A 27,161-nucleotide genomic window follows, 5' to 3' on the forward strand; every position below is an offset into this window, starting at 1 on the left:
CAGCAGCAGCAGCAGCAGCAGCCGCCGCCCCAGGCCCCCCCCATGGAGCCCGAGGCCCCGGATTCCCGCAAGAGGCCCCTCGAAACGCCCCCCGAGGTGGTCTGCACCAAGCGCAGCAACACGGGAGGTGAGAAAGGGCTGCGCTCGGGGTTGGGGAGCGAGCAGGGGGCCTCACCTTTCTCCATCCTCCTCTCCCCCCCGTTGGCAGGTGCAAGGGCTCTAGGGAGGGAAAGGGCACCCCTCCCTAGACCCGGAACCGAGAGGGGAGTTGGGGAGGGTCCGGATCCCCTCCTCTTCTGGCCTCTGCCCGGGGCTGGGAGCTTTGTCTGCGACTAGAGGGGTTGGGGGGAGGGGGTGGTAAGTGTCCTTGGGGGGGGCGGAAAGGATGGGGGGCGTGGGTCCCTCTGAGCCGGCGTCTGTGTCCTTGAGGGGTGTGTGATGTGACCCTTTCGGGGCAGGGGTGTTCCCGGGCTGGCGTGTCCTGGCGGGGGAGGGGAAGGAGTAGAGGAGGCCTGTGGACCCGGAGCTTTCCAGCCTCCTTCCCTGGGGATGTCCTGAGCAAGGGTTGTCCCGGAGGGAGGTGTGTGTGGGCCATCGGCAGAATTGTGCGTGGGGACAAGCTGGGTGGGTGTGTTGGGTGAGATGGAGGAAAGGGTGGGTGTGTAGAGCTAGGTGGAAGAATGTGTGGCTGGGACAGGTGTGTGTCTGTGTGCTCACACACATGTGTGCTGTGTGGGCCTTGTAAGCCCTGAATGTGTGACATTAGGGATCATGGATATGACAGGAAAGAAAGTGTGTGTGTGTGTGTGTGTAAGAGACAGGGCGAGATGAGAGGGGCTGGGATCCATGTTTGAGACCCTTGAAGGAGTCGGTATGTGTAACCAGGGAAAGTGTATGCATGTCACCCCAAAAGAGGCTGTGGTAGAGTGTGATACATAAGTGAGAGGGTGTGTGTGACATGCAAGCGGGTGTGTGGGAGACGCCGAATAGGCTGGCTCTGGGTGTGAGCCATGAGAGGCTGTGTGGCCCGGGGGAGGCAGTTCAGTGTGTGTGACACAGGCATGTCTAGGGTGGGCTGGGGTGGGACCAGGAGAAGCTAGTGAGGGTATGTGACAAGAAAATGGTGTGGGTGTGACTCCAGAGAATATGTGGCTGGGTGTGACACATGGAGGTGTGCAACAGTGACATCAGAGGGGGTGTGTGCCACAAGGGGAGGTGGGTGTATGATGGGAGTGGTTGGGGCTCTGAGGGTGTGTGACAGGGAACAGGGAGCATGTGCATGTGACACCTCAGGGGTGTGAAAAGGGAATGTGCATGTGTATGACACCCAAGCGTGTATATATTTGTAACAAGGGGAGAGGTGTGTGTGTGAAATGGTTGAGTGTGTGACACCTGTGAGGTAGGGATGATTGTGTGTGTGGATATCGAGGGAGTGTGTGTGTGGGTGTGTGTGTAATGACTGAATGTGTGACACCACAGAAGGTGTGTGTGTAAGACAAGAGGGGTCCTCACTGTGTGTGTGACCCGAAGAGGGATGTGTACCAGAGAATAAAAGACAAGCTGGGAATGCTAGGTGTATGTCTCAGGGAGCAGGCAGGGTTTGTTGGGGTCCTTAGAGCCCAGCCCATTAGGTCCCTGGAAGGGGGGAGACCCCAGAGCACACAAGCCACTCCCCGTGGCGGTCACCTTGGCCAAAATCTCCACTTCCTCTGGCCTTTTCCTCCGGATGGGAGCGGGATGGCCTCAGGCAGAGTGCACCCTTCCCGCTGCCTGGCGCTGTAGTGGGTCGGGCGGGGACCTCCCACATCCTCCCCTCATATGAACAGTCGAGTCTCTCCTTCCATCCCAGCACTCCCCCCACCTCTGTCCAGGTGGGACAGGAATCAGGGACCCCCTGACTGCTTATGAGGGTGTCCAGCAGAAATTGGAGGAAAGGGAAGTTGGGGGAAGGGTTGGGAGCCAGTTTCCTGTCCTTCTTCCTGCTCCCCCACCCCCAGTATATACATGAACATGGCCCCACCGACTTCCTTCCCTCCTTCCTGTCCCACCGCCGTTCCCAGTCCCAGAGAGGGTCAGGGACCCAGGTGGTCCCTGAGCCCAGCCTGGCAGTCCAGCCCCACCCCTGCTGGTGAGGGGGAGGGGCATCCCATTCTTCTCTTAAAGGGGCTGAGATGCTCCAAATCAGATCACTCAGAGCAGCACGGCCTGTCTGCCAAAGATGGTCAGGTCCAAGAACTTGGCACCCTACTCTGAGTCAGACTCTGAGATATGGGTTCATTTCCCAAGAAATTTCTCCAGGGAGCTGCTTTGTCAGATGAGTAAAACTGAGGCTCAGGAAGGTAACGCCACTTGCCCAGAGTCACACAGCTCACCATTGGTGGAGCTGGGATCCAGTCACCCCTAGGTGCTGGGTTCCAGAGCTCATGCGCTTAACTCTCAGCAGCAGGAAAACTAGGGTGAGCCCTTTGGGACCCACTCCTCCAGACTGCCGCCTCGCCTACCCTCCCATTGACCCGTGGGTAAACTGAGGCCCAGAAATGCAAAGGGACAATCCTCCACTTACAGAAACACTCAGGGGCAGGGCTGGGCAAGGGTCCTGGACTTGCATTGCAAAAGTGAGGGCTTCTCCCAATAATACTTTCATGACTGTGGGATGTTGGGTCAACCTTACTCCTCTTCTGAGCCTCAGTGTTACTACCATCTGCCAAATGGAAATAACAATAACCACAATGAAAATAATAATAAAAGCTACCAGAATAATTGCCTAATGCCTTCCGTGCAGTATTTCATTTAATTCTTCCAACGCTCTATGATGTAATAATAATAATAAACTACAATGGTGGCTAACATTGATGGTCTACAGTGTGCCAAGAATAATTACGGAAAATACTTGGTACGGACCGATCGTTGAATCCTTACAGCTCTGTTATGTTATGTGTTACAGATGGCAAACTGAGGCACAGAGAGGTTAAGTAAGTTGCCCGAAGTCAGTCAGCTAATAAGAGGCAGAGGCATGATTCAAACTCTGGAGGCTGGCTCCAGTGTGTGGGTAGATACTGTAGTGAGCCCCATTTTCAGGTCAGGAAATGAGCTCAGAGGGATGAGGGGCTCTTCTGGGGTGTCACAGCAAGTTATGGCAAAATGGGCAGATTGAGTCGTTGCTCATGGCACCAGCCTGCCACTCCTGCCCAATTCTTGGAGGTTGATAGGGGAGATGATGGCTGTTCAAACTGCCTTCTGGGCACTGTGACTGGCAGGCAGATGCCAGTGGGAGGGAGATGAGGCACTAAGGACAGGAGGTATTGGGTGAGAAGTTGGATGAAAGCTCCGGTTAGGAGAAACAAATGACCCCATTCTGGGGACAGTAACAAAGAGTGTCCCCCTTGAGTACTGATGATAACTCTGAAGGTGCCCTTATACTTCTGACTATATTTCCAACTCTGTCACCCCCATATATAAACAGAAACTTCCCTGCACACACACACACACACACCTCACGCCCAAACATCGCTTACACCAGCCAGGTCTTGATCCCAGCATCCCTCACTCTTTGACACAAAGCCAGCAGCTCCAGGGTTAAGGGCCCTAGCATGAGACCTTCCAGGGTCCGTCTCATCACTGTCGTGTGCTCAGTGTGGGTCCCTCAGGCAAGTTATTTCACTGTTCTTGAGCCTCAGTCTCCTCATCTGAAAAATGGAGACTGTCAGATGTCCCTTGCCTCTCCAGGCTGTTGTGTGGGTTAAATGAGATTGTGTATATGAAGCACACAGCACAGGCCTGGAAGATGGTAATCACTCAATAAACAACAGCTGCCATTTATTATTAATTATTATTATTATTATTATTATTATTATTATTGGTACATGCCCCTAGGGGAACCGAACCCAGGACTCTGGTCCACAGGCTGATGCTCCAACCGCTGAGCCAAACCGGCCAGGGCTATTGTTATTATTATTATTGCCACTGAGCATGTCATAGTACTGTTTTGCCACTCAACGGTGAACCCCCGCCAGGGAAGTCAACCCCACCCACCTTTCTCTCACTCAGAGACAGTGTCACCACACAAACAGCATCGCATCCCTTCAGGGACACGCTCCAGTAGTATTACTGCTTCTCACACCAACAGGCAACACTGTCATTCACAGGAAGACATCACGGGCCTGAAGTCCAGCCCTCCCCAGCTGTGCCCTCCCACACCTCACCCTCACCACCTCCTGTCTGTCACCTGCAGCATCCTCACACGCCCCTATGACAATGTCAGCACCACACCCCAGCCTCCTCAGACCTCCACAGAGCACGTGACGCTTCCACCCCTGACCCCCTGACCACAGCAGGTACCAACTTCTGCCTCCCCCGACATATTGTCACTGAAAACAATGCCTCTACAATATACACCCTTCAGTCCTACCTTTGTCATGAATGACCCCCTTCCAGACCAGTTATCTTTCAGGGTCAACTCTCTGGTGGTAAAAAGTGCCCCTTTTACCCCAGCACACCCCAGATTTGGGGGGCAGGTAAACATTATTTAGAAAGGGGGTAGGGGCTTTTGGTTGCCTTTTGAAAGCTTTCAGAAACACTCCTGAGGAGGGTGGGCACACAAAGCGGAGGGGAGCCCAGAGGCTCGGAAGGACTAGAAAAGGAAAGAGCCCTTCCCAAGGTGGAAATACCTTAACCAGGAGAACTGAGGTTGGCATCTTTCATTCTTCAGTCCCTGTCATGAGTAGAGGGGGCTGCCCGGACCCCAAGGAAAGAGCTAAGAGGGGGTGGAAAGTTCTGGCATCTAGATTCTGCTTCAGTAGAAGGAAGAACTTTTCCACAGGCAGAGCCTTGGCTATTCAAACGGGGTGGGATGTGTGAGGCTTGGGGGCTCCAGGTTCAGCTGAGGTCACGTGTCTCCCCTTGCTGCAAGGCAGGCTGGGAAGTAGAGGCCTGACTTTTTCCCAGGAGAAGTGGGACTCACAGGTGGAAAGTACCCCCCAAATAGGAAGGACATGCAGATCCTAAAGATAGTTTAAGAGGGTCCACGGACAAACTTTTTTTCACCAGTGTATGTTTAAATGAATGCACTTTAATGAATGGGGAACAACACAAATGTTAAAAGTAAGTGGATCTGGCTGGTTTGCTCAGTGGTTAGAGAGCACCGGCCCACGGACCAAAGAGTCATGGGTTTGATTCCAGTCAAGGGCAGGTACCTCGGTTGCAGTTCGTCCCCAGCCCTGGTCAGGGTTGTGCAGGAAGCAAACAGTTGATGTGTCCCTCTCACATCAATGTTTCTCTCTCTCCCTCTCTCTCTCCCCCTCCCTCCCACTCTATCTGAAGATAAATGGGAAAATATCCTCAGGTGAGGACTTAAAATAAAAAAAGTGAGGTGATTGAAGGGGACCGCCTGTCTTGTTCCCTGATATATCCCCAGCACCTGAAACAAGGCCTGGCCCAGGCCATGTGGCTTGGTTGGTTGGCACCAAAGGTTTCGGTTTAATTCCCAGTCAGGGCACATACCTAGGTTGCAAGTTCAATCCCCCTTTAGGGCAAATAGGGAAAGCAACCGATCTCTCTCTCTCTCTCTCTCTCTCTCTCTCTCTCTCTCTCTCTCAGATCAATAGGAACATATTCTCCAGTGAAGATTGAGAAAAAAAATTGTAAAATAAGGTCTGGCATGTAGTGGGTGTCCAGGAAGGGTTTGTTAGAGGGTGGAGGGAAGGGGAGAGAATAAGGCAGGAAATGATAGCACAGGGGGATGGAAGAAGGGCAAAGTTCAAGCAGGTGGCAGAGATGCTAAGGCAGGGGAATGGGAGCAGGGTCTCCACTGAGAAGACATTCCTTCTCCAAGAAGCAGGAAAAGCCGGGGCACCCGTAGAGGGGGTGGTGATAGACGAAGTGGGGTCTCCCCTCCTTTTCGTATTCCCCAAAAACCCCCAAACTTTACAGGCTCATTTCCCCATTTATAGATCAGTTACCATGTGCCAGACACTGTGATGAGAAGTTTACTTGTATTCATGAAGCACGTAATAATAACTAACCCTAGCCATGTGACTCAGTTGGTTGTAGCATCATCCCATACACCAAAAAGGTTTCAGGTTCGATCCCCGGTCAGGGTGCATACAGGAGGCAACCAATCAATGTTTCTCGCATGTCAATATTTCTCTCTCTCTCTCTCTCTAAAAATTAATAGAAATATATCACTGGATGAGGAGTATAAAAATAATGATGATGATGATGGCTAACATTTCTCAAGCGCTCTATATGCCTGAGACCACCCTAGGCACTTTACGATTTATCATTTAATTAACGACAATAACACTGTGAGGTAGTGATGACATGTCCCCATTGTACAGATGAGAAAACTGAGGCCCAAAGAGGTGAGGTGGCTTGCCCAAGGTCACACAGACTGTCAGTGACAAAATTCACACTCAGTCTAGGGCTGTTTCCGCCATTTCCTCTGGGAATTCTAACAAAACCTGGGAAGTATTAGAAAGGGCACAGGAAATGGGGTGGGGAGTACCCAGTTTTCTTCAAAGCAGAGGAATAGCTTCCTTCTTCAAGAAGGAAGCTGGCTGGAGAGAAGATGGGGAATGGAGTCAGAGAATGAGAGAGGACCGGGCCCTCGTGAGAGGGGCTGGATCTCCCTGTTACTGAACCTTTCTTTTGAACCTTCCAGAGCCGGGGAGCTAGCCCTCACCTCTGTACTGGGTTTAGGGGCAGGGCTTCCTCTGGGAGCCCAGGGAAGAAAGTGAATTGGGGGGAGGGTCAGGATGATTGATGGGAAGGCACCCTGGGGGGAGCTAATTACCTAATAGGCTTAATTGTCTGATTAGACAAGTTTAAGAGGATTGCCTTGGGCTCAGGAAAACCCCTTAATTCTGGACCCCCTCCCCATGCAGTTACAGCCACATCCAACCCCTTTCCCTCAGATCCCCATCTTAACACATCAGGGAACCCAGAACCTTCCATCTTAAGGGACCAGGTGGAGATGGGCAGGGCTCCCAGCCCCTTCCCCTGCCCCCACTTTTACCTGCAGTTTCTCTTTTATCTGCTCTGTATGTTGGGGTTTCATGGAGAACATTGAAAATAGGTTTCCTTTGCTTAAAAGAAACAGTTGAAAACCACTAGGGGATGGTTTAAGACCTTAAACTTCGGAAACAGAATGACATGGCTCCCCCCTTTTAACCCCTGGTGTTTATTGCATGCCCACTACTGATGGGCACTGGTGAGTCCCTGGGACACAAGGGTGAGCTCTAGTGACATGACCCACAGTGGCCTTCTGTGACACATGGCCCTGAATACATCCCCTCCTCAGAGTTCGAGAAAAGCTTTCAAGAATAAGAGGCATTTGAGGGGGCAACTGAAGACAAGAGGAATTCACTGGGGGTGGGGGGGTTAGTTCCAGGCAAAGAGAATGTGCAGAGACCCTGATGTGGGATCAGGAAGAAACGTTAGAGGAACAAAAAGGAAAGTGTGTCTAGTGCCCACAGAAAAAGATGAGGACCTGAAGCTAGGAAGGTGGGCGGGGCCAAGTCACCAAGGGACTCGGGTTGAGAGGCCTCCAGAATTTGTACCCTGGAAGGACTTAGGGGCAACAGCTTGGTTAGAAGGCAGGAGGCTACATTAACAAAGTGCTTTACACGTGACCAAGAAAGTTGGCCCGTAACAAAGAGGAGCCAAAGCCCTTGGCACCACCTTGCCACCTCAAGTCTTGACACTGACTGTCCTTGAACGCATTGGTCTTGGGCCACCGGCAGGGCCAAGAATGAAGCAGAATTGTGTTTGAATCTCAGCCTAGCAACTGTCTTGATGCCCTTAGGCTGGTGACCTTGGGCTGGTGCCTTTCCTTCTCTGAGTCCCTCTGTACCTGTTTCCTCTTTTGTAAAAATGGAGCACGTTCTACCCACTTCACTGGTAGGTTGTGAGGAATGGGTGATATCAGTCTTGCAAAGCAGCACAGCGCCAGGGCCATAGTGAGTGTTGAGACCGTCTCCGGAATCCAACCCTCCTCCCCTCTCTCCTCGCTGCATCCAACAGTCAGACCACCATCACCTCCTACCTAGACCTCTGCAGTTACCTCCCCACAGGGCTTCCACCCTTACTTCTCACAGTCTGCTCCCCTCCTGATGTCAGAGGGATCTTCTTGAAGTCAGATCACATCCTCTGCTCAGAGCCCTCTGTGGCTCCCATCTTACTTGGAGTAGAAACAAAAGACCTCTCTATGGGCCACAAGCCTGAACACCCCACCACTAACACCACCCCTCTGAGCCCTCATCTCCTCCCACTCTCCTCCTCTCTCACTCAGCCCCAGCCCCATGGGCCGCCTCACTCTCTCTGAAACAACCCAGGCATAACCTCGCCCCAGGGCCTTTGCACTTGCTCTTCCTCTGCTTAGCCACATGGTTCTGTTCCCTCCTCCACAGCCAGGAGACAGTGTATCATAATGGTTCAGAGCATGGACTCTGGAGCCAAGTTGGCTTCCAATCTCAGCCCTGTGTGAACTGGGGCAATTTTTTCACCTATGTTTCTCATCTGTAGAATGGTTTTTGTTTTTGTTTAAGTACCTCCCTCATTACATCAATGTGAAAATGAAAAGAACTGGTATTTGTATATACTTGGGAGAGAGTCTAGCACACATTAGGTGCTGTAGAGTGTCTGATAAGAAAAAGCCACATTCTCCTGGACAGCTTTCCTGGCCGCTGGGTCTGACGGTGCAGCCCTCCATTCTCCATCTCTGTTCCTGCCTCTTTTTGTTTTCTAGTACTTACCACAGTCTGACACAAACCATCCTGTCTGTCTCCCCCCTCTAGAAGAACGGAGCTGTGCAAGCTCTTGGCTGAATCACTAAAATTCTTTCGGGCACATTTTACGTGTGAGATCAGGGAGCTTTGTTTTTTCATGGCTGTTTCACTAGCACAGTGCCAAACACATAGCAGGTGCTCGGTAACTTGGAATGAATGAGGGGAGGAATGAATGAAGGAATGAAGGAATGAATGATCATAATTATTTTTCTTTCTGCTATTCTTATGGTCATTGCTCCTGTATGTTACTGTGATCCCAGTGGTTTCCTAGGGCACCCCATACAGGTGCCTGAAGAAGGGGTACCCTCTAAAGGTGAAGACCCCTCTGCCACTCCCCTCCCCCGTGACTCTCCTCCTGCCATGTGCCCCGCAGAGGAAGGTGAATACTTCCTGAAGGTGCTGATCCCTAGCTACGCAGCGGGCTCCATCATTGGCAAGGGCGGGCAGACCATCGTGCAGCTACAGAAGGAGACAGGAGCCACCATCAAGCTCTCCAAGTCCAAAGACTTCTATCCTGGTAAGCCCCTGCCCAGGACTCTGCCCTAGGCCTCCCACTTCTCCCACCTGGACCCTGGATGAGGGGGAAGGGCTGCCCCAGGAGCACTGAGAGTGGTGGGGGTCCTCCCCTCCCCATAAGGGGGGAACAGAGCTGCCCTCAGCCCCTGGGGCCAGGCCTGAGAGCAGATGGGGGTGGGGGCAGGGCAAGACAATAGGCCTGCTGCATATTCATGAGCTCATTTGCATGATGTGCTGGCAGATGTGCCCCTTCCCACACACCTGCCCCTGTGGGTCAGTTGGAGGAGCTTGTGGGGAGGGGCAGGGAGGCAGGTGTTAGGATGTTCCTTGGGGTCTGGGGGGCCAGCCATCGTGTCACCCACACCCCCACTCCTTTCCCTGTACTCTTCCCCTTTGGATTTCTCTGTCACCCCATCTTGCCAGATCTGAGTCTCACTGATTTTTTGGTCTGTGTCATTCTTTTGTTGTTGTTAATCCTCACCCTAGGGTATTTTTTTCATTGATATTTAGAGAGAGTGGAAAGGACGAGGGAAGGGGAAGAGAGAAACATTGATGTGAGACAGACACATCAATTGGTTACCTCCCACATGCGCCCCGAGCCCCAACCTGCGCCAGGATCAACTTGCAATCCAGGCACGTGACCTTGACCAAGAATGGAACCTGTGACCCCCTTGGTGCGCGGGCCAGCACTCTAACCACTGAGCTCGTGGGCCAGGGCTGTCTGTCATTTTTATGTGTCTCTGTCTCATTCTGTCTCTGTCTTTGTCACTTTTTGTTCCCTTCATCGCCATTCTCATCGGCCCCTCGCTGTCTCTGGCTCTGCCTGGATATCCTGCTCATCTTTTTTTTAAATCCTCACCTGAGGTTATTTTTCCACTTATCTTCAGATAGAGTAGAAGGGTAGGAGGGAGGGAGGGAGGGAGGGAGGGAGGGAGGGAGGGAGGGAGGGAGGGAGATATCGATGTGAAAGAGACACATTGATTGGTTGCCTTCCGAACAACCCCAACCAGGGCCAAGACTGAACCGAAACTGAGGTACATGCCTTTGACCAGAATCAAACCCAAGACTCTTTGGGCCAAAGCTCCAACCACTGAGCCAAACCGGCCAGGGCAATCCCGCTCATCTTGTTCTCTTAGTCTCCCATGCCGTCTATCTGTCTGTCTGTCTGCTTTTCCCTTTCCGTCTCCTCCGCTTTTCCTCCCTTTCTGTCTTCCCATCTCTACCCCCATCTTTTCTTTTCTCTCCACCTCTCATATTCTCTCATTTTTCTTTCTCTTGCTCTCCCAACTATTTCTGTTCAATCACCCATTCAACCAATATTCAGGAGCACCCCTCAGTGAGGTCGTCTGCTGGGGTTGCCCCTCGTGTCCTTCTGCCTCTGCTTGCCCCTCTCCCCCTTTGTGTTCTCTCCTTCTCCTAAGCCTCAGCCCCCTTGTGTGTTGTTTTGGGTTTTTGGGGGTTTTTTTATCCTCACCCGAGGACATTTTTTCTTTTTTTGTTCAGATAGAGTGGGAGGGAGAGAGAGAGAAACATCGACGTGAAAGGGACATATCAAGTGGCTGCCACCCACACGACCCAACCAGGGCCGGGGACAAACTGCAACCGAGGTACGTGCCCTTAGCGGGAACCGAACCCAGGACTTTCTGGACCACAGGCTCATGCTCTAACCGCTGAGCCAAGCCGGCCAGGGCTGTTTTGTTTTTGTTTTGTTTTTTCTCTCTCCAAACCCAGACTTTTTTCGGCATCTCTTCCATCTCTATCTCCCTCCCCAATTTATATATTTTTCAACACCCCCTTACTCTCTCTGATCCCCCTCAGTGTGTCTCTCCCAAGTCCAGTGCCTGAACTTCAATATCCAGGAATCCAGGGAAGCACCTCCCCACCCCGAATTATTGCACCTTTGGCCAGCACTGGTTGTAGTTCATCCTTAATCTCATTGGATTTTTTTAGGTCAAACACCACAGCTGGAGCCCAGGGTCAGCACACATTCATATTCTCTCTCTCTCTCTCTCTCTCTCTCTCTCTCTCTCTGTCTCTCTCTGTCTCTCTCTCTATCTGTCTCTCTCTCTCTGTCTCTCTCTCTCTGTCTCTGTCTGTCTGTCTGTCTCTCTCTTTCTCTGTCTCTCTCTCTCTCCTTCCCCCTCCCCTCCATCCTGCCCACATCCCATCCCAGTAAGCAGCTTTGGCAAGAGGTTTAGAAAACAGTCCAGGAAACCAGGCAAATCCCCTTTTTTTCTTTTGCCCTGGCCCAGTTTCCCCCATACCCCTCCAGCCCACACACTCACATATACACATACTCTGAGCAACTCCTCTCTGCCACCCTGTGCTGGACAGAGATGGGGACTCAGCAGTCACTGAGATGCCCCAGCCTTGTCCTCTCAAACCTCAAACCTCACATCCCAGTATGGAAGACAGACCCAGCATGAGTGATGATCCAGACTGGTCAGAGCTAGATGGGGAAGCTCAAAGGATCCTGGGAGCCCAGATGGGGCACTCCACTCAGCCGAGGGAGGTCAGGAAGGGCTTCCTGCAGGAGGAGCCCAGAACAATAAGTAAAAGTGAGCTAGGTAAAGAGCAGTGAGGGGTGTTCCAGGAAATGAAATAACGTGTTCAAAGGCTTGGGGGGAGGGTAGTTTATTCAGTGTGGCTGAAGCAGAGAGAACAGGTGAGAGATGGAAAGGGTCCGTAGGCCTAGTAAGTTCGCACACAAACACATATACTGCACTGTGTGTCTACTATGAAACCTACCTGGCCTTTAACCTCAGGGGAGGGGCAGAACACAAAGAGGGTCCCCTCCTTGGTATAGGAAACCCTAAGTCCCAGATTCAATCCTTTCCGATCATCCATGGAGACACTGAGACCCAGAAAGAGGCAAGTCGTGGCCTGAAGCCACACAGACTCCTGTGCACTCACCTGGACACCCTCGCAATCCTAAACTCCTGGGTGTGAGCAGCCACCTGAAGCCCTGGACGCTACTCACAGGGGAAAACACAGGCATGCACATTTTTTTAAAAAGTTCATTGATTTATAATATATTTGCTCCAAAGTGCGAAATCCTAAGTGACTACTTAATAAATTCATACATATTCTTTGTTACTGTCAAACATACAAAGGCACCCTGGCCGGTTTGGCTCAGAGGTTAGAGCATCAGCCCGTGGACCAGAGAGTCCCAGGTTCCGTTCCCGCTAAGAACACGTACCTCGGTTGCAGTTTGTCCCCGACCCCGTTTGGAGTCATGTAGGTGGCAACCACTTGATATGTCTCTCTCACATCGATGTTTCTCTCTGTCTCTTCCTCCCTCTCTCCATCCTGCTCTATCTGAAGATAAATGCAAAGATGTCCTGGGGTGAGGATAAAAAAAAAGAAACGTACAAAGGCAAAACTGCAATCCTGGTATGCCCCTTTCCATCCCACCTACATACATACGTCACACACCCCAAATTTACTACAGGTGGCTCAGTGGTTAAAAGCTCAGACTCTGAAGCCAGACACCTGGGTTCACAGTCCTGGCCTTTCACTGCGGGCTGAGTGGACGTGGACAAACCCCAAGCTCCTCTATGCCTCAGTGTCCTTGGCAGTAAGTCAGGAATAATAATGTTGTCTGCCCGATATATTAACATGAACAAATGTATATAAAGTGCTGAGAGTGGTGCTGGGCGCTGGGTGTTATGTAAGCAGCAGCTGTTATCATTGGACATTCTTGCAGAGTTTAACTGAGCACCCAAAGCCCCTGTGGCCAGGGTTAAGAACTACAAGGGAGTGGGAGATCACAGACTCTCTGAGCTGGAGGGGGACCACCCAGTGATGGAGAGCCATGCCACTTCACCCAGGCTCTCCCTGGGGTCACCTTGAACCTCCCCCCCCCCAGTTCCCACCCTGACCCACACCCTTTCCTATTTACACCCAGACGGAGGCAGCCTGCTCGCTGACTCACCCTTGGCTCAGACCAAGCCATTGTTCTGGGGTGGAAGGGAGTAAGAGTGAGGAATAGCAGCCCAAAGGGGATGGAGGATGTCAACTACACAAGTGACCCAAGACAATGATACCCACACACGGCATGCCAGGCTGAGAGATGGCAAGTGAGAGGTCAGAGAGGTAGCATCAGCATGCCTCATTAGAATGCCCACAGGACACTGGACACTCACCCCAAGTGTCCCAGACATGCAGACACACGGAGCCTGGCGCACACTCAAGACTTTATAGAACCAAGGAGTTCACTGGTCCTACAGAGAGAGTTCCACCTAGGGAGAGACACACACGTGTCCCACATACCAAACATGGCCAGTTCACATTCTCAGACCAGCCAGTCATAGTAGTCTTCTTTGTCTGGCTATAATACATACACTCAACACACACACAAACACATCCGTCCTCCAAACAGTCTTACATCCTGACACCTGGGTCTGCCTGATGGTCTCTTTCTTATGTTCACACACATCAGTCACAGTTTTGTCTATGTCCTATACACACAGTCATATATACATGAAAACCACACACCCATCATCCAAAATCTTTTGAACACCTAGGGTGTCTAGCTGTCTCTTTCCCTTACACACCTGTACACACACATAGGCAGACACACACACTGTCACAGAGTTTCAAAGTGATACGCATTCATCATAAAGCCTCGGTGTCACTTCGTGAGACTCTTTGTTTCTTTCCCTCAAACTCTCATCATATACTTAATCTTGAACATCCCAGCGACACCCAAAGTCTTTCTCACATACAAGAGTACACACAAACCTCTTTCCTGGAATCACTGTGTCATGCAGTCTGTTTATATCTCATCTCTCCTGCTCTTTCTCTTGTACACATATACACAGATAAAGATCATTTAACCAGTCCTGCCCAAGTATACACACACATGCGTGCATGCACACACACACACACACACACATACCACTCACCCAGACTCACAAATATACTCACACTGCTCACAGTGTCACCCAGAATGTCTCTCCCACACACTTATCCCAACACCAGCCACAGTCAGCTTCTCTTCTCCCTGCTGCTCACCCCCTAACACACACACACAGTAATGATGCCCAGGTCAGAGCCATAGCCAATTATCTGGAGAATCTCCAGCTAAGGCACCCAGTCTCCCAGTGCCTACCCTTCCATGAGTTGCCTTTGACCCCCTCTGCTCTTCCCTGTGTCCACACCCGTGCCCTCCCCCACCCCTCAGCCCTCCATCTGGTGGGTCGAGGCAGGCACTCAGGCCTCTTTTCTGTCTACCCCATCCCCCAGCCCTTCCCCATCCTCTCCAAAAGCCCAGAGGCCCTCGCTGCAGGCTTTCAGGGGTTGTCATGGCAACAGGGCCTCGTCCCTCGTCCCCCTGGGGGTGGGCTGAGGACCCGGCCAGCCAGACCGATAAGGGGGTTCCAGTTACTGTGGCAACCGTTGCAGGCCTGAGCTCTCCTGCTTCTCGAAGGGGGGAGTGAGTGAATGGTTGCCAAAGCAACCGGGAGCCAGCAAGGACTGGGAAGAGGCAGCTGAGCCCTGTCTCCCCTGCCCAGGGCTGCTGTGGGCATCACAAAGCACTTAAGCATCATTCTTCCATCCCCTCGGGTTGTTTCAAGGGAGGGCAATGAAGTGCAGATTATAAAACAGGGATTCCACTCACTCTCCCATCTACCCACCGTAGCCTGGGAGCCCATGCCAGCTTGCCCAGGCTTACCATGTGACCACTCTCTGGACCTCAGTTTTCTTTTGCCATTAAATGGGGCCTGTCTCTTCCTTGCCCAACAGGAACCACAGAGCGAGTATGCCTGGTACAGGGCACAGCAGAGGCCTTGAATGCTGTGCACAGCTTTATTGCCGAGAAGGTCCGAGAAATCCCACAAGCGATGACCAAACCTGAGGTGGTCAACATCCTTCAACCCCAAACCACAATGAATCCCGACAGAGCCAAGCAGGTCAGCAGGGGCAGATTGGGTTTCTGTAAAGCTGGTGAGGTTCGGAAAATGACACTTCTCCCATCACTGCATTATTATGGGGGTTCAATGGGATAATGCTGATGTAATGTTTATCAATTAAATACATGATAGTGGGCCCTGACCGGTTTGACTCAGCAGTTAGAGCGTCGGCCCGTGGACCAATGAGTCGGGGGTTCGATTCTCGGTTGCGGTTTGTCCCCGGCCTGGTTGGGGTCGACAGGGGAGCAGCCAGTCGCTGTGTCCCTCTCACATTGATGTTTCTCTCTCTCTCCCTCCCACTCTCTCTGAAGATAAATAGAAAAACATCCTCTGGTTAGAATTTTTAAAAATAAATAAATAAATGCATGGTGGTGGTCAGTATGATTATTAGGGAGTCAGCCCAGGGACTCCAGACCTCCTGATTAAGAGAGAGTGTGAAGGTCTGGGAGAATCTGGCCCACTGCCCCCGACTTATCCATTCTTCCTGGGACTCTAGATGCACTTCTCCCTTCCATCTCATCCCATTGTCCCAAACTGCCTCCCACTTCCTGTTCCCACCGGAAGTGACCTCAGCGACAGCCCATCCACATCCAGAAGAGTTTAGCCTCGCAGACTCCCTCTCTCCATTAATTATTGGATGGGTATAGCCACCATTTTGGAGAAATGTTGCTTCGTTGGCGAGAGAGGGGGCGGGTTCCTCTCCTACACAGCCCTCTCCAGAAAAGATGCAAGGAGGGAAGGAGGAGGGCAGCGTCTCTCGGTTGCCTCAGTTACGGGGAAGCGGTGGCGGAGGGGCGTGGCCGGGAGCGGACCAATAGCTTCCCAGGCCTCTCCGGTTGCCATGACCACGGCAGGTGGGCTTGCAGCAGAGCCCCTGGCAGCACGGTCCTGAGGGTAGGAGCCAGAGCGGCGGGGAACGCGGGGCTAACTGCGCACGCGTCCGTCTTCTCTCCCCTCTGTCGCTCTCATATTCTTGCACTTGCGCGGGGCGAGAAGCCCCCGGCAGGCAGGCCGGCCACTTGTGAGGGCTCCTTAATGTCTACCTGGAAAAAAACAGAGGGCCTTGGTAAAGGGAAGCTGGAATTCTTGGTCATTCTTGTTGCTCTGAGGTGGGGGAAAGCCACGGGGTGAGTTCCCCCAAGCTCGTGGAGAAACGGTGGTCGGAAGGCCTTGGAAGAAGGCTGCCCAGTAAGCAGATCTTCCCAAAAAGTACTGCGGGCTTGGGGCTGGGAGCGCGACCGCTGTCCTTGGTGCTGAAGCGGCTCCGCTCCTTGCGCCCTGCCAGCCTCTCCCACCAGCAGGCCACAGCTTCCCCACGGTTTATAGGAAGGCAAATGTATTACCTCTTCCCTCCACTTTGGTCACTGCCATAAGGAATCCTGGTTCAAGAGTTTGTACATGTTTCAGGGAAAATGGGGTCAGCATTATCCGTGCCTGAGCCTCCCACCCCACCCCCTAATCCTCAGGAACTCTGAGATAGTGGAATCAAAGGCTTATAGAACCAGGCTTTCCCCCCTACCTTCTTACTCCAGGATTCCGAAGAATGAGTGAGATAATGACGGAAGGCCCAGACTCTGGGGTCAAATGTTAAGTTGAATCTTACTCTGATACGTCTTACCTGTGTGACCTTGAGCAAGTGACTTGATTTCTCCATGCCTCATTTTCTCATCTATAAAATGGGCTTTATTATGGTACCTGCTTAAGAGTGGTAGTTAGTGTTCACTGATGTTTGAAAAGTACTTAGCATGTATGCCTAATGCATAGAAAGTTCCCCCAAAAAATGTTAGCTGTTGCCCTGGCCGTTGTGTGTTGTGTCTCAGTGATTGGAGCATAGATTCCCAAGCAAGGGCATGTACCTGGGTTGCAGGTTCAATCCCCAGCCCTGGTTGGGTGTGTGCGGAAGACAACTGATTGATGTGTGTCTCTCTCATCTCTCTCTCTCTCTCTCTCTCTCTCTCTTTCTCTCCCTCCCTCCCTCCCTCCCTCCCTCCCTTCCACTCTGTCTCAAGATCAATGGAAAAAATATCCTTGGGTGAGGATGAACAAACAAAAAAGTTAGCTATTGTTATTGTTATTGTGAGATTTTTGAGTCAGGGGACAGGTCTGTCTATTCCCTTTTTGCCTTGAATTTGCTGTATTAGTCTGGGTCTTCTTCCCTTCTATAAGCCTCAATTTCCCTTTCTTTACTGTGTGGAAGCTAGGCCAAACCAGGGATTATAAATTGAAATGCCTCCAAGATTCAGGAAGGGAACATGAAGGACTGAGGACCAAGGCCTCATCATAGAGATATAATGCCACCCCTTAACAGGGGCAGCCACTACTCAACTGCACTTGATACATGCCCTTTGGGAATATGGACATAGTGTTGCCACATCATCTAAATTTTTCAAAAGAAGCCAGAAATATTTGAAATAAACGGATTTTTAAAGGTGAGCTGTGATTTTAAAACACTGCTATCAGCTGGTTATGGCCTAAGGACCACCAGTTTTGCTAGACTGGTGATTCTGGCCCTGGCTGGTATCTGAATTATCAAGGTAGCTTACAATATGTCTTCCAGGGTCCCCGCCCTGAATCAGAATTTCTGGGGCTAAGGCCTGGGAATCTGAATGTGGACTCTGGTCTGGGATCAGATCCTAACTCTACTGGTCACTCTCTGTGTGACCTTGAGTAAGTTACTGAACCTCTCTGTGCCTTTACTTCCCAATCTATAAAAAGTGATGATACTAGTACATACCTTGTTGGGTTGTATGAAAGTTTACATGGTAAGCACCATTAGCTGCTGCTGCTATTCCTGTAGTTATTGCTATTGTTGTTATTACTATTAGTTTAACATCTCCAGACTTGCAAATTACTGGGACAGATGGTCTCTGAGGTCCTTCTAGCTCCAAAATGCCTACAGTTCAATGGCTCTGTGATTCCAGGATTCTAGGCATATATTATTCTAAGATTCTACTGTTCTAACATCCTGAGATGTCAGGGTCCTTGAACTGCCCCTGCAGATCTCTCTAAGATGCTGTGGTTCTCCACTTGGGGCCTATCAGGAAGGCGGCTACTGTTTTCTGGGGGATTCCCTTCTGCCAGGCACTAGGCAGTCACTATAGTCATCGAATATTGCCAATCACTGTATGGAGTAGCTGGGGTTATGTCAGTGTAGGAGATGAGGAAACTGAAACACAGAGAGCTGAAGACATTTGCTTCTTGGTGATCAGTTTCCTGGGTGATAAGATCCTATCCTTCCCTACTGCTCTGAAATGTGAAACACCTCTGCTGTCGGGTCTGGTTTTGTGCATTCTTTTGTTCTACCCCCTTCACTTGTCAGACTTCTTATTTTCTGATGACGTTTTGGAAATAACAGTTTTATTGAGATATAATTCACATACCGTAAAGCTCACCATTTTAAAGTACATAATCCAGTGGTTTTAGTATAGTCACAAAGGTATGCATTGATCACCACTGTCTAATTCCAACACATTTTTCATCACCACAAAAAGAAACCCCATGCCCATTAACAGTCACTCTCCATTCCCCCTCGTGCCCCCCCAGCCCCTTCCCACCACTGATTACTTTGGTATCTATGAATTTGCCTAGTCTGGATATTTTATATAAATTAAATTATATTTATGTGGGGTTTTGTGTCTAGTTTCTTTCCCTTAACATAATGTTTTCAAGAGTCATCCATATTGTAGCACATATCGAAACCTCATTCCTTTTTATGACCAAATACTATTTCATTGCATGGATATACCACATTTTTTAAATCCTCACCTGAGGATATGTTCATTGATTTGAGAGAGAAACACTGATTTGAGAGAAAAACATCAATCAGTTGCCTCCTGTAGGCACCCAGACCAGGGGTTAAACCCACAACCTAGGAATGTGCCCTGACTGGGAATCGACCCACAACCTTTTGGTGTATGGGACAATGCTCCAACCAACTGAACCACGCCATCGGTGCTGACTATACCACATTTTGTCTATTCATCGATTGATAGGTATTTTGGTTGTTCCTACTTTTTAGCTATTATAAAGAATGCTGTTAATGAACATATGTGTGGACTTACGTTTTCAGTTCTCTTGGGTATATACCTAGGGGTGAAATTGCTAGGTCCCAGGATCAATCTGTGTTTAATCTTTTGAAAAAACTTCCAGACTGTTTTCCAAAGTGGCTGTGACACAGATGTGAGATTTAAATCTAGGTCTGTCTGTGAGGCAACAATATCAACAATCATTTTTTGAGTACCTGCTGCGGGCACGTACTACTTGCATACTCATGGGGCACCCTATGCTTGACACATAGTACATGCTCAGCAAAGGTTGCTTGTTTGAATGAATGTATGATGACATGCCCACAGGTGCCAAGCAGAAACGTGACTGAAGGAAGGTAGCCAGGTGTATCCTGGCAGTGGTAGGCTCTGTGAGTCACCTGAAGGACAGCCATATTCATTTCTGGCCAATTGTGGCCTAGCTTGGATTCCAAGATCATCATTTTATGCATGATCTCAACTGGGCCTCACAATAATCCAGTGGAGGAGGTATGAATACCCCCATTTTACAGATGAGAAATCTGAGTCTCAAAGAGAGTAAATCCCTTGCCCAGCATCAGTAATGGAACCAGGATTTGAACCTGAGTATGTGTCTCCAGAGTCCAAGGCAGCTTTTCAGGGGTATGTGTACGCAGACTACAACTGGTGGCCTGGCTACTACACAGTGGTCCTTAGACATTTTTTAAGAGGTTGCCAAAATTTAAAAACTTGCATGCTTCACATATGATAAATCAGAATGTTCTATTAATCTAGAAAACTTATATGATAGGGCTGAGTTTGATAACCCAAATGTACAGCATCCTACCACACACACACACACCACCACCACCACCACCACCACCACCATCACCACCACCAGGTGATACACACCTGGTTGCCTCTATCCAGTTTTACTCCTGCTTGGTCCTTTGGGCATATCATCATTCATTCTTTCGCCCATTCATTCATTCATTCCTTCACCCGCCCTTTGCTGAGTATGTACCAGGCACTCCTCCAGGCACTGAGAACCCAGGAGTAAACATCACAGACAAAAATTTATACTCTGGTGGATCATAAATTCAATTATTTCAACAGAAGAAGGTAAATCTTCTGTCAGAAATAGAAAATAAGTAAATAGCCCTGGCCGGTTTGGCTCAGCGGTTGGAGCGTTGGCCTGCGATCCCGAGAGACCCGGGTTCAGTTCCCGCTGGGGGCACGTGCCTTGGTTGCGGTTTGTCCCCGGCCCTGGTTGGGTTGTGTGGGTGGCAGCCACTTGTGTCCCTTTTGCATCGATGTTTCTCTCTCTCTCTCTCTTCCTCTCTCTCTCTCCCACTCTATCTGAGCGAAAGAATGGAAGAGTGTCCTCGGGTGAAGATTTAAAAAAAAAAAAAGAAAAGAAAAGAAGTAAATAAATAGAATATATAGGGAGACTTGTCTTGGGGTGGTGAATACACAATACGATATACAGATGATGTGTTATAGAATTCTACACCTAAAACCTATATAATTGTATTAACCAGTGTCACCCAATAAATGCAATAAAAATAAAAACTGGTTAAATGAAAAAAGTTTTTAATAAATAAATAAAATATATAGGATATCAGAGAGTGAAAAGTGCTATGAATAAAAATCAAGCATAGAAGCGGGAAAGGGAGTGTGAGATATATAGATATAGATATAGATATAGATATAGATATAGATATAGATATAGATATATAGATATAGATATATAGATATAGAGATAGAGATATAGATATAGATATAGAGATAGAGATATAGAGATATAGATATAGATATATAGATATAGATATATAGATATAGATATAGATATAGATATAGATATAGATATAGATATAGATATAGATATAGATATAGATATATAGAGATAGAGATAGAGATATATAGATATAGATATAGAGATAGAGATAGAGATAGAGATAGAGAGATATAGATATAGATATATAGATATAGATATAGATATAGAGATAGAGATATATAGATATAGATATAGATATAGATATATAGATATAGATATATAGATATAGATATAGATATATAGATATAGATATAGATATATAGATATAGATATATAGATATAGATATAGAGATAGAGATATAGAGATAGAGATAGAGATATAGATATATAGATATAGATATATAGATTTTTTTTTTCTTTTCTCCTGACTTTTTATTTTGAAAATGTTTAAAGACCAGTACCATGGCCCAGCCATTGTAGCTCAGTGGTTGAGCGTGGACCATGCCACCACCAGTTCAATTCCCGGTCAGGGCACATGCCCAGGTTGTGGGCCGGATCCCCGGTGGGGGGCATGCAGGAGACAGCGAGTCAATGTTCTCTCTCATCGATGTTTCTATCTCTCTCTTCCTGTCCCTTCCTCTCTCTCTAAAATCAATAAAGAAAATTTTAAAAATAATAAAGGGGTGTCAATGGGGGGGAGGAGAAACATCTGTAACAAAAATAAATTAATAAAAAGTTTTTAAAAATAATAATAAACAGAACCATGAACTCCCTGTACACTGCCCTTAGATTCGCCAGTTGTTAACATTTATTTTATCTCTACACACACACACACACACACACACACACACGTTGGTTTTTTTGTTTGCTTGTTGCTGATTCATCTGAAAATAAGACTGTATGACTCTTCATCCCTAAATACGTCAGCATATATTTCTCAGGAACAAGGACAGTCTTCCATACTATTATATTACTATTATTATACCTATGAAAATTACTAATCCCATACTATTATCTAACAAAGTCTATATTCTAATTGCCCCAAACTAGCATTTATACCTATAGAGTATGTATTTTTCTTCCTTTTTTTTTGGTCCCAAAATGCAGGAACAAAAGAGTGTGTATTTTTCTATCCAAGATTCAGTTTTCATTTATCGCATTTGGTTGTCACACCTGATTGTCTCTTTTGGTCCAGAAGACCCAGGATAAATTTCTACAGGTAGAACCGACAGGTCTGCTGATGGGATGTTGAGTGTGAGGGGAAGAGAGAACACCTAGTCTTGGGCCCGAGTAATGGGAGGATGCATTTTTCATGTACTGAGATGAGGAAGATGATGGCAGAAACATGTTTGAAGAAAAAGATGAGAGGTTGAATTTTGGACTTTTAGGTTTGTGGTGTCCATTCAGCATCTTATTAGAGCTGTGAGATTAGCAGTTGGATATGAGGCTTGAGGTGTCCATGCTAGGGACATAAAAAAGGCAAATAAACAGGTTGTTGATAATTGGGCGGTCAGGGAAGGCCTCTCTGAGGAGGTGCATCTGTGCCAAGACCTGAACGAAGAGGGGGAGGTGAGCCTTCTTTTCTGGGAAAGAATGTTCCAGGTGAGGGAACAGCAGGTGCAAAGGCCTCTGAGTCTGGGCTGAGTTTTGCAAGTTAGAGGAACAGCAGGGAGTCTGGTGTGTGTGTCTGCAGTGGAGTCAGCAAGGGGGAGGGAGGGAAGAGTCTAAGTCAGAGAGATCAACAGGGAACAGAGTCTGTGGAACAGTGAGTGGTTCTCAGCCTTGTCGGATCCAATGTCCTCTTTCTCCTAAAACCTTTCCCCTACCCACTTTACTCTCAGAAATTATGTATAAAATATAGATGTGAAACATAACTAGATCTTTTTTGCGAGATTCTTTTTTTTTTTTTTTATCCTCACCCGAGGACATTTTTTCCATTTTTTGTTCAGGTAGAGTGGGAGGGAGAGAGAGGAACAGACAGAGAGAGAGAAACATCGACGTGAAAGGGACACATCGAGTGGCTGCCACCCGCACAACCAACCAGGGCCGGGGACAAACTGCAACCGAGGTACATGCCCTTAGCGGGAACCGAACCCGGGTCTCTCAGGATCGCAGGCCGACGCTCTAACCGCTGAGCCAAACCCGCCAGGGCTTTTGCTAGATTCTTTAACAGTACAGTGCAGTCGGGTAGTTTCATGATACGGAGCTGTGCATCCATCACCACGATCAAGTTCAGAACATTTCATTTCCTCAAAAAGAAACCTTGATCCTCTTAGCTAGCACCCCTCAATCTCCCTACTCACCCCCCCCCCAGGCCTAAGCCACCACTCATCTACTCTATCTCTATAGATTTGCCTGTTCTGAACATGGCTATACAGTATGTGGTCTTTGGTGCCTGGCTTCGCTCACATGGCATGTTTTCTAGGTTCATCCATGTTGTAGCATCTATCAGCACTTCATTTGTTGAAACTGATTGCCAAATAATATTCTGTTGCACGGATGGACATTTTCTTTATCTCATTAGGCTTTTTAAATAAAGGAGAAATGTAAGTAAGGTGATTTGTCATAAAATCAGATGAATTTTATTATTATTTTTAATCCTCACCCGAGGATTAAATTGATTATTGAGGATTATTATTGATTTTAGGGGGGGGAGAAAGAGAGAAACTTCGATCAGTTGCCTCCCATACACACCCTGACTGGGGATCAAACCTGCAACTTTTTGGTGTATGAGACAGCGCTCCAACCACCTGAGCCACACTGGCCAGGGCAAAAACAGATGAATTTTAATATGTAGATGCTCAGCCAGGCCCACAGTAGAAAAAACAACGGAACAGTCAGCTGCTCACATCTAACATAGCCTAAGTGAGTAAGACAGCGACAAAGGCAGTGATCCAGAGGGTGGTATTGGACACTTAAATGATACAACTGGCATTACTGCTGATGTCGCGGTTTTCTAAAAAGACGAAATACTCTTGGTAAAGTTGAGAGCAAAACAAAATACAACCTTCCCTTGATTTACTGAGAGTTGCATTTCTGGGAATGTCAGTAGATCTTAAAGCTGTGCAAAAAAGAAAAAAAGAAAAAAAAAACTTGGGCCCAGCCAGTGTGGCTCAATTGGTTGAGAGTCATCTCGTGCACGAGGAGGTCACTGATTAGATTCTGGTCAGAGAACGTGCCTGAGTTGCAGGCTCGATCCCCAGTAGAGGGCGTGCAGGAGGCAGCCGATCAATGTTCCTCCTCACTGGTGTTTCTGTCTCTCTTTCCTTTCCTCTCTTTGAAATCAATAAAAACATATTTTTAAAAAATCCTTGGCACTTACATGCATCATGGGGTTCAGCTCTGGGCTCAGAGATTTATAAACAGACTTTTCACAATGTGATTCTCCAGGAGGACATTCAGAAGTCATAGAGGACCTGGGACGGTTCTTCGTTGTGAAAAGCTGCCCCCCCACATTGTGGGTGCAAACATCCGTGGCCCTGCCCACTGAATGCCCAGATCTGCCCCCTAGTTGTTGCAACAACCAAAACTGCTCCCACAAATTTCCCAGATACCTACAGGGTCTAGTTTGGGGGTGGAGAGGAGAGGCAGAGATGAGAGCTTCAGGGGCTGGAATCCCCAGTTCTGAGGGGCCGCAGGAAGGATTGGGAAGAAGGGATTTCTATGTAGAAATCCTCTTGGAGAGCTGAAAGGAGAAGTTTAATTTTGAAATATCCCCGCTGGAATTAAGATGGATCCGTTTCGTGGCTGCAGAGGACGAAAGAGGGGACCTCCATGTGTAAGTGGCCAACTCTCCCCCTGCCTTCTCTCATGTAAGGTTTTGCTCTCTTCGTGTCACGGATAAGACAGCTGTACTAGATTGCTAGGGCTGCCATGACAGAGCAACACAGACTTGATGGCTTAGACAACAGGACTGATTTGCCACAATTCTGGAGGCCAGAAGTCGGAGATCAAGGTGTCGGGATGTCTGGTTTCTCCTGAGGCCTCTCTCCTTGGCTTGTAGACGGCTGTCTTCTGTCTGTGTCTTCACGTGGTCTTTCCCCTGTGTGTGCCTGTGTCCTAATCCCCTCTTCTGTTGGATTAGAGCTCCCCCCAGTGAAGTCACTTAGCCTCAATCACCTTTTTATAGGCCTCATCTCCAAATACTGAGACTGAGGGTTAGGGCTGTACATATGAATGGGGGTGGGGAGAGGAATAATTAGGCCCATAACAACAACAAAGAGATTAAGCAGGGCGCAGTGTTATAGGGTGGGAAGCACAATGGGGCAGGAATCCATGAGGCTGAATTTCAGCTCCTTCAAACTGTCTGGGTGACCTGGGGACAAGTCCCTTCACCTCTTAGGCCTCAAGGGGCCTGTCTGTAAAGCGAGACTAATGATGCCTTTTCTGGGGCTCAGGAGGATTAATGGTCCAGAGGGCATGGGGATCGTGGCTGGCTTGAGGCAGAGTTCCGGGGTCCCCCACTGGGTCAGCCATTAAACCTTTAAGGGGTCCTCCAACATCAGCTACGCCAGCATGGGACAGGGTGGCTGAAAGGCTACCAAGGGGACTTGGAGTACAAGCTCTTTTTTAACTAACCAATATGGAAAAATCCTGACATTTTTAACAGCCTGTAGGCCCATACTGGTGCCTATCAAGGGCCCTGATTTGGGACATTTGAGAGCGGGGGCGGGAATGACACTAACGTTACTGTCCAGGCTCCGATTACCACCTAACGGTCCTCCCGCTCGCTCCACACAGGCCAAGCTGATCGTCCCCAACAGCACGGCGGGCCTGATCATCGGCAAGGGGGGCGCAACAGTGAAAGCTGTGATGGAACAGTCGGGTGCCTGGGTGCAGCTGTCCCAGAAGCCAGAGGGCATCAACCTGCAGGAGCGCGTGGTGACAGTCAGCGGCGAACCGGAGCAGGTGCACAAGGCCGTGAGTGCCATCGTGCAGAAGGTACAGGAAGACCCCCAGAGCAGCAGCTGCCTCAACATCAGCTACGCCAACGTGGCTGGCCCTGTGGCCAACTCCAACCCCACCGGCTCACCGTATGCCAGCCCCGCCGACGTGCTGCCTGCTGCGGCCGCTGCCTCGGCCGCTGCCGCCTCCGGCCTGCTGGGCCCTGCAGGGCTGGCGGGCGTGGGCGCCTTTCCTGCCGCCCTGCCTGCCTTCTCGGGCACCGACCTGCTGGCCATCAGCACGGCGCTTAACACGCTGGCCAGTTACGGCTACAACACCAACTCCCTCGGCCTGGGCCTCAACTCGGCTGCAGCCTCCGGGGTCCTGGCCGCAGTGGCTGCCGGTGCCAACCCTGCTGCTGCCGCTGCTGCCAACCTCCTGGCATCCTACGCGGGTGAGGCAGGGGCCGGGCCAGCCGGAGGGGCTGCCCCACCTCCACCCCCGCCACCTGGAGCCCTGGGGTCCTTTGCATTGGCCGCAGCTGCCAATGGCTACCTTGGGGCCGGGGCGGGTGGTGGGGCAGGCGGAGGGGGTGGCCCGCTGGTGGCCGCTGCAGCTGCAGCTGGGGCAGCTGGTGGCTTCCTAACGGCAGAGAAGTTGGCAGCTGAGAGTGCCAAGGAGCTGGTGGAGATTGCGGTGCCTGAGAACCTGGTGGGAGCCATCCTGGGCAAGGGGGGCAAGACGTTGGTGGAGTACCAGGAGCTGACAGGCGCCCGAATCCAGATCTCCAAGAAGGGCGAGTTCCTGCCAGGCACTCGGAACCGGCGGGTCACCATCACGGGCAGCCCCGCGGCCACGCAAGCCGCTCAATACCTCATCAGCCAGCGGGTCACCTACGAGCAGGGAGTGAGGGCCTCAAACCCCCAGAAAGTGGGATGAGGCCTGTGGTGTGTGCTCCCGCCCTTCCCCCCTGTCCCTCCTCCTCCTCCTGCTCCTCCTCCTCCTCTTCCTCCTTCTCCTCCCCAACTCTTGACCTCAGCTCGGTGTGGTCCTGCTCCTCCTGGGATTGGGGCTGGGGTAGGTCTGACTGCACCCCCCTCCCTTCTGGTAGTCATAGGCAGGATTGAGAGATGGCTGGGGATGGAGCCCAAAGCTCCCTCCCTGGCCCTGAACTGACCCCTCCTTCCTTCCTCCCTACGCTTTGCTGGGCCCGACTCTCCTCTCCCCGGGCCCAGGTCTGTGTGATATCTGTATATATTGCATTTTGTTGATTTTAATAGAAAAC

General features: G+C 49.7%; 1 protein-coding gene across 1 annotated transcript; it reads left to right on the top strand.

The window, feature by feature from the left end:
• Nucleotides 1-27,161, top strand: NOVA2 (NOVA alternative splicing regulator 2). The gene is made up of 4 exons (XM_036275473.1): nucleotides 1-127; nucleotides 9,157-9,300; nucleotides 15,048-15,214; nucleotides 25,733-27,161. The coding sequence occupies exons 1-4, from the start codon at nucleotides 43-45 to the stop codon at nucleotides 26,813-26,815; spliced, it is 1,479 nt and encodes a 492-aa protein (XP_036131366.1). The 5' UTR covers nucleotides 1-42; the 3' UTR covers nucleotides 26,816-27,161.

This window comes from Molossus molossus, unplaced genomic scaffold (genome assembly GCF_014108415.1).
Source record: "Molossus molossus isolate mMolMol1 unplaced genomic scaffold, mMolMol1.p scaffold_m16_p_21, whole genome shotgun sequence".
Taxonomy (NCBI): Eukaryota; Metazoa; Chordata; class Mammalia; order Chiroptera; family Molossidae; genus Molossus; species Molossus molossus.

Coding starts and splice junctions, on each gene's coding strand:
- NOVA2 (XM_036275473.1), top strand. CDS start 43: ATGGAGCCCGAGGCCCCGGATTCCCGCAAGAGGCCCCTCGAAACGCCC. Junction 128..9,156: donor CAAGCGCAGCAACACGGGAG/GTGAGAAAGGGC, acceptor TGTGCCCCGCAG/AGGAAGGTGAATACTTCCTG. Junction 9,301..15,047: donor GTCCAAAGACTTCTATCCTG/GTAAGCCCCTGC, acceptor CTTGCCCAACAG/GAACCACAGAGCGAGTATGC.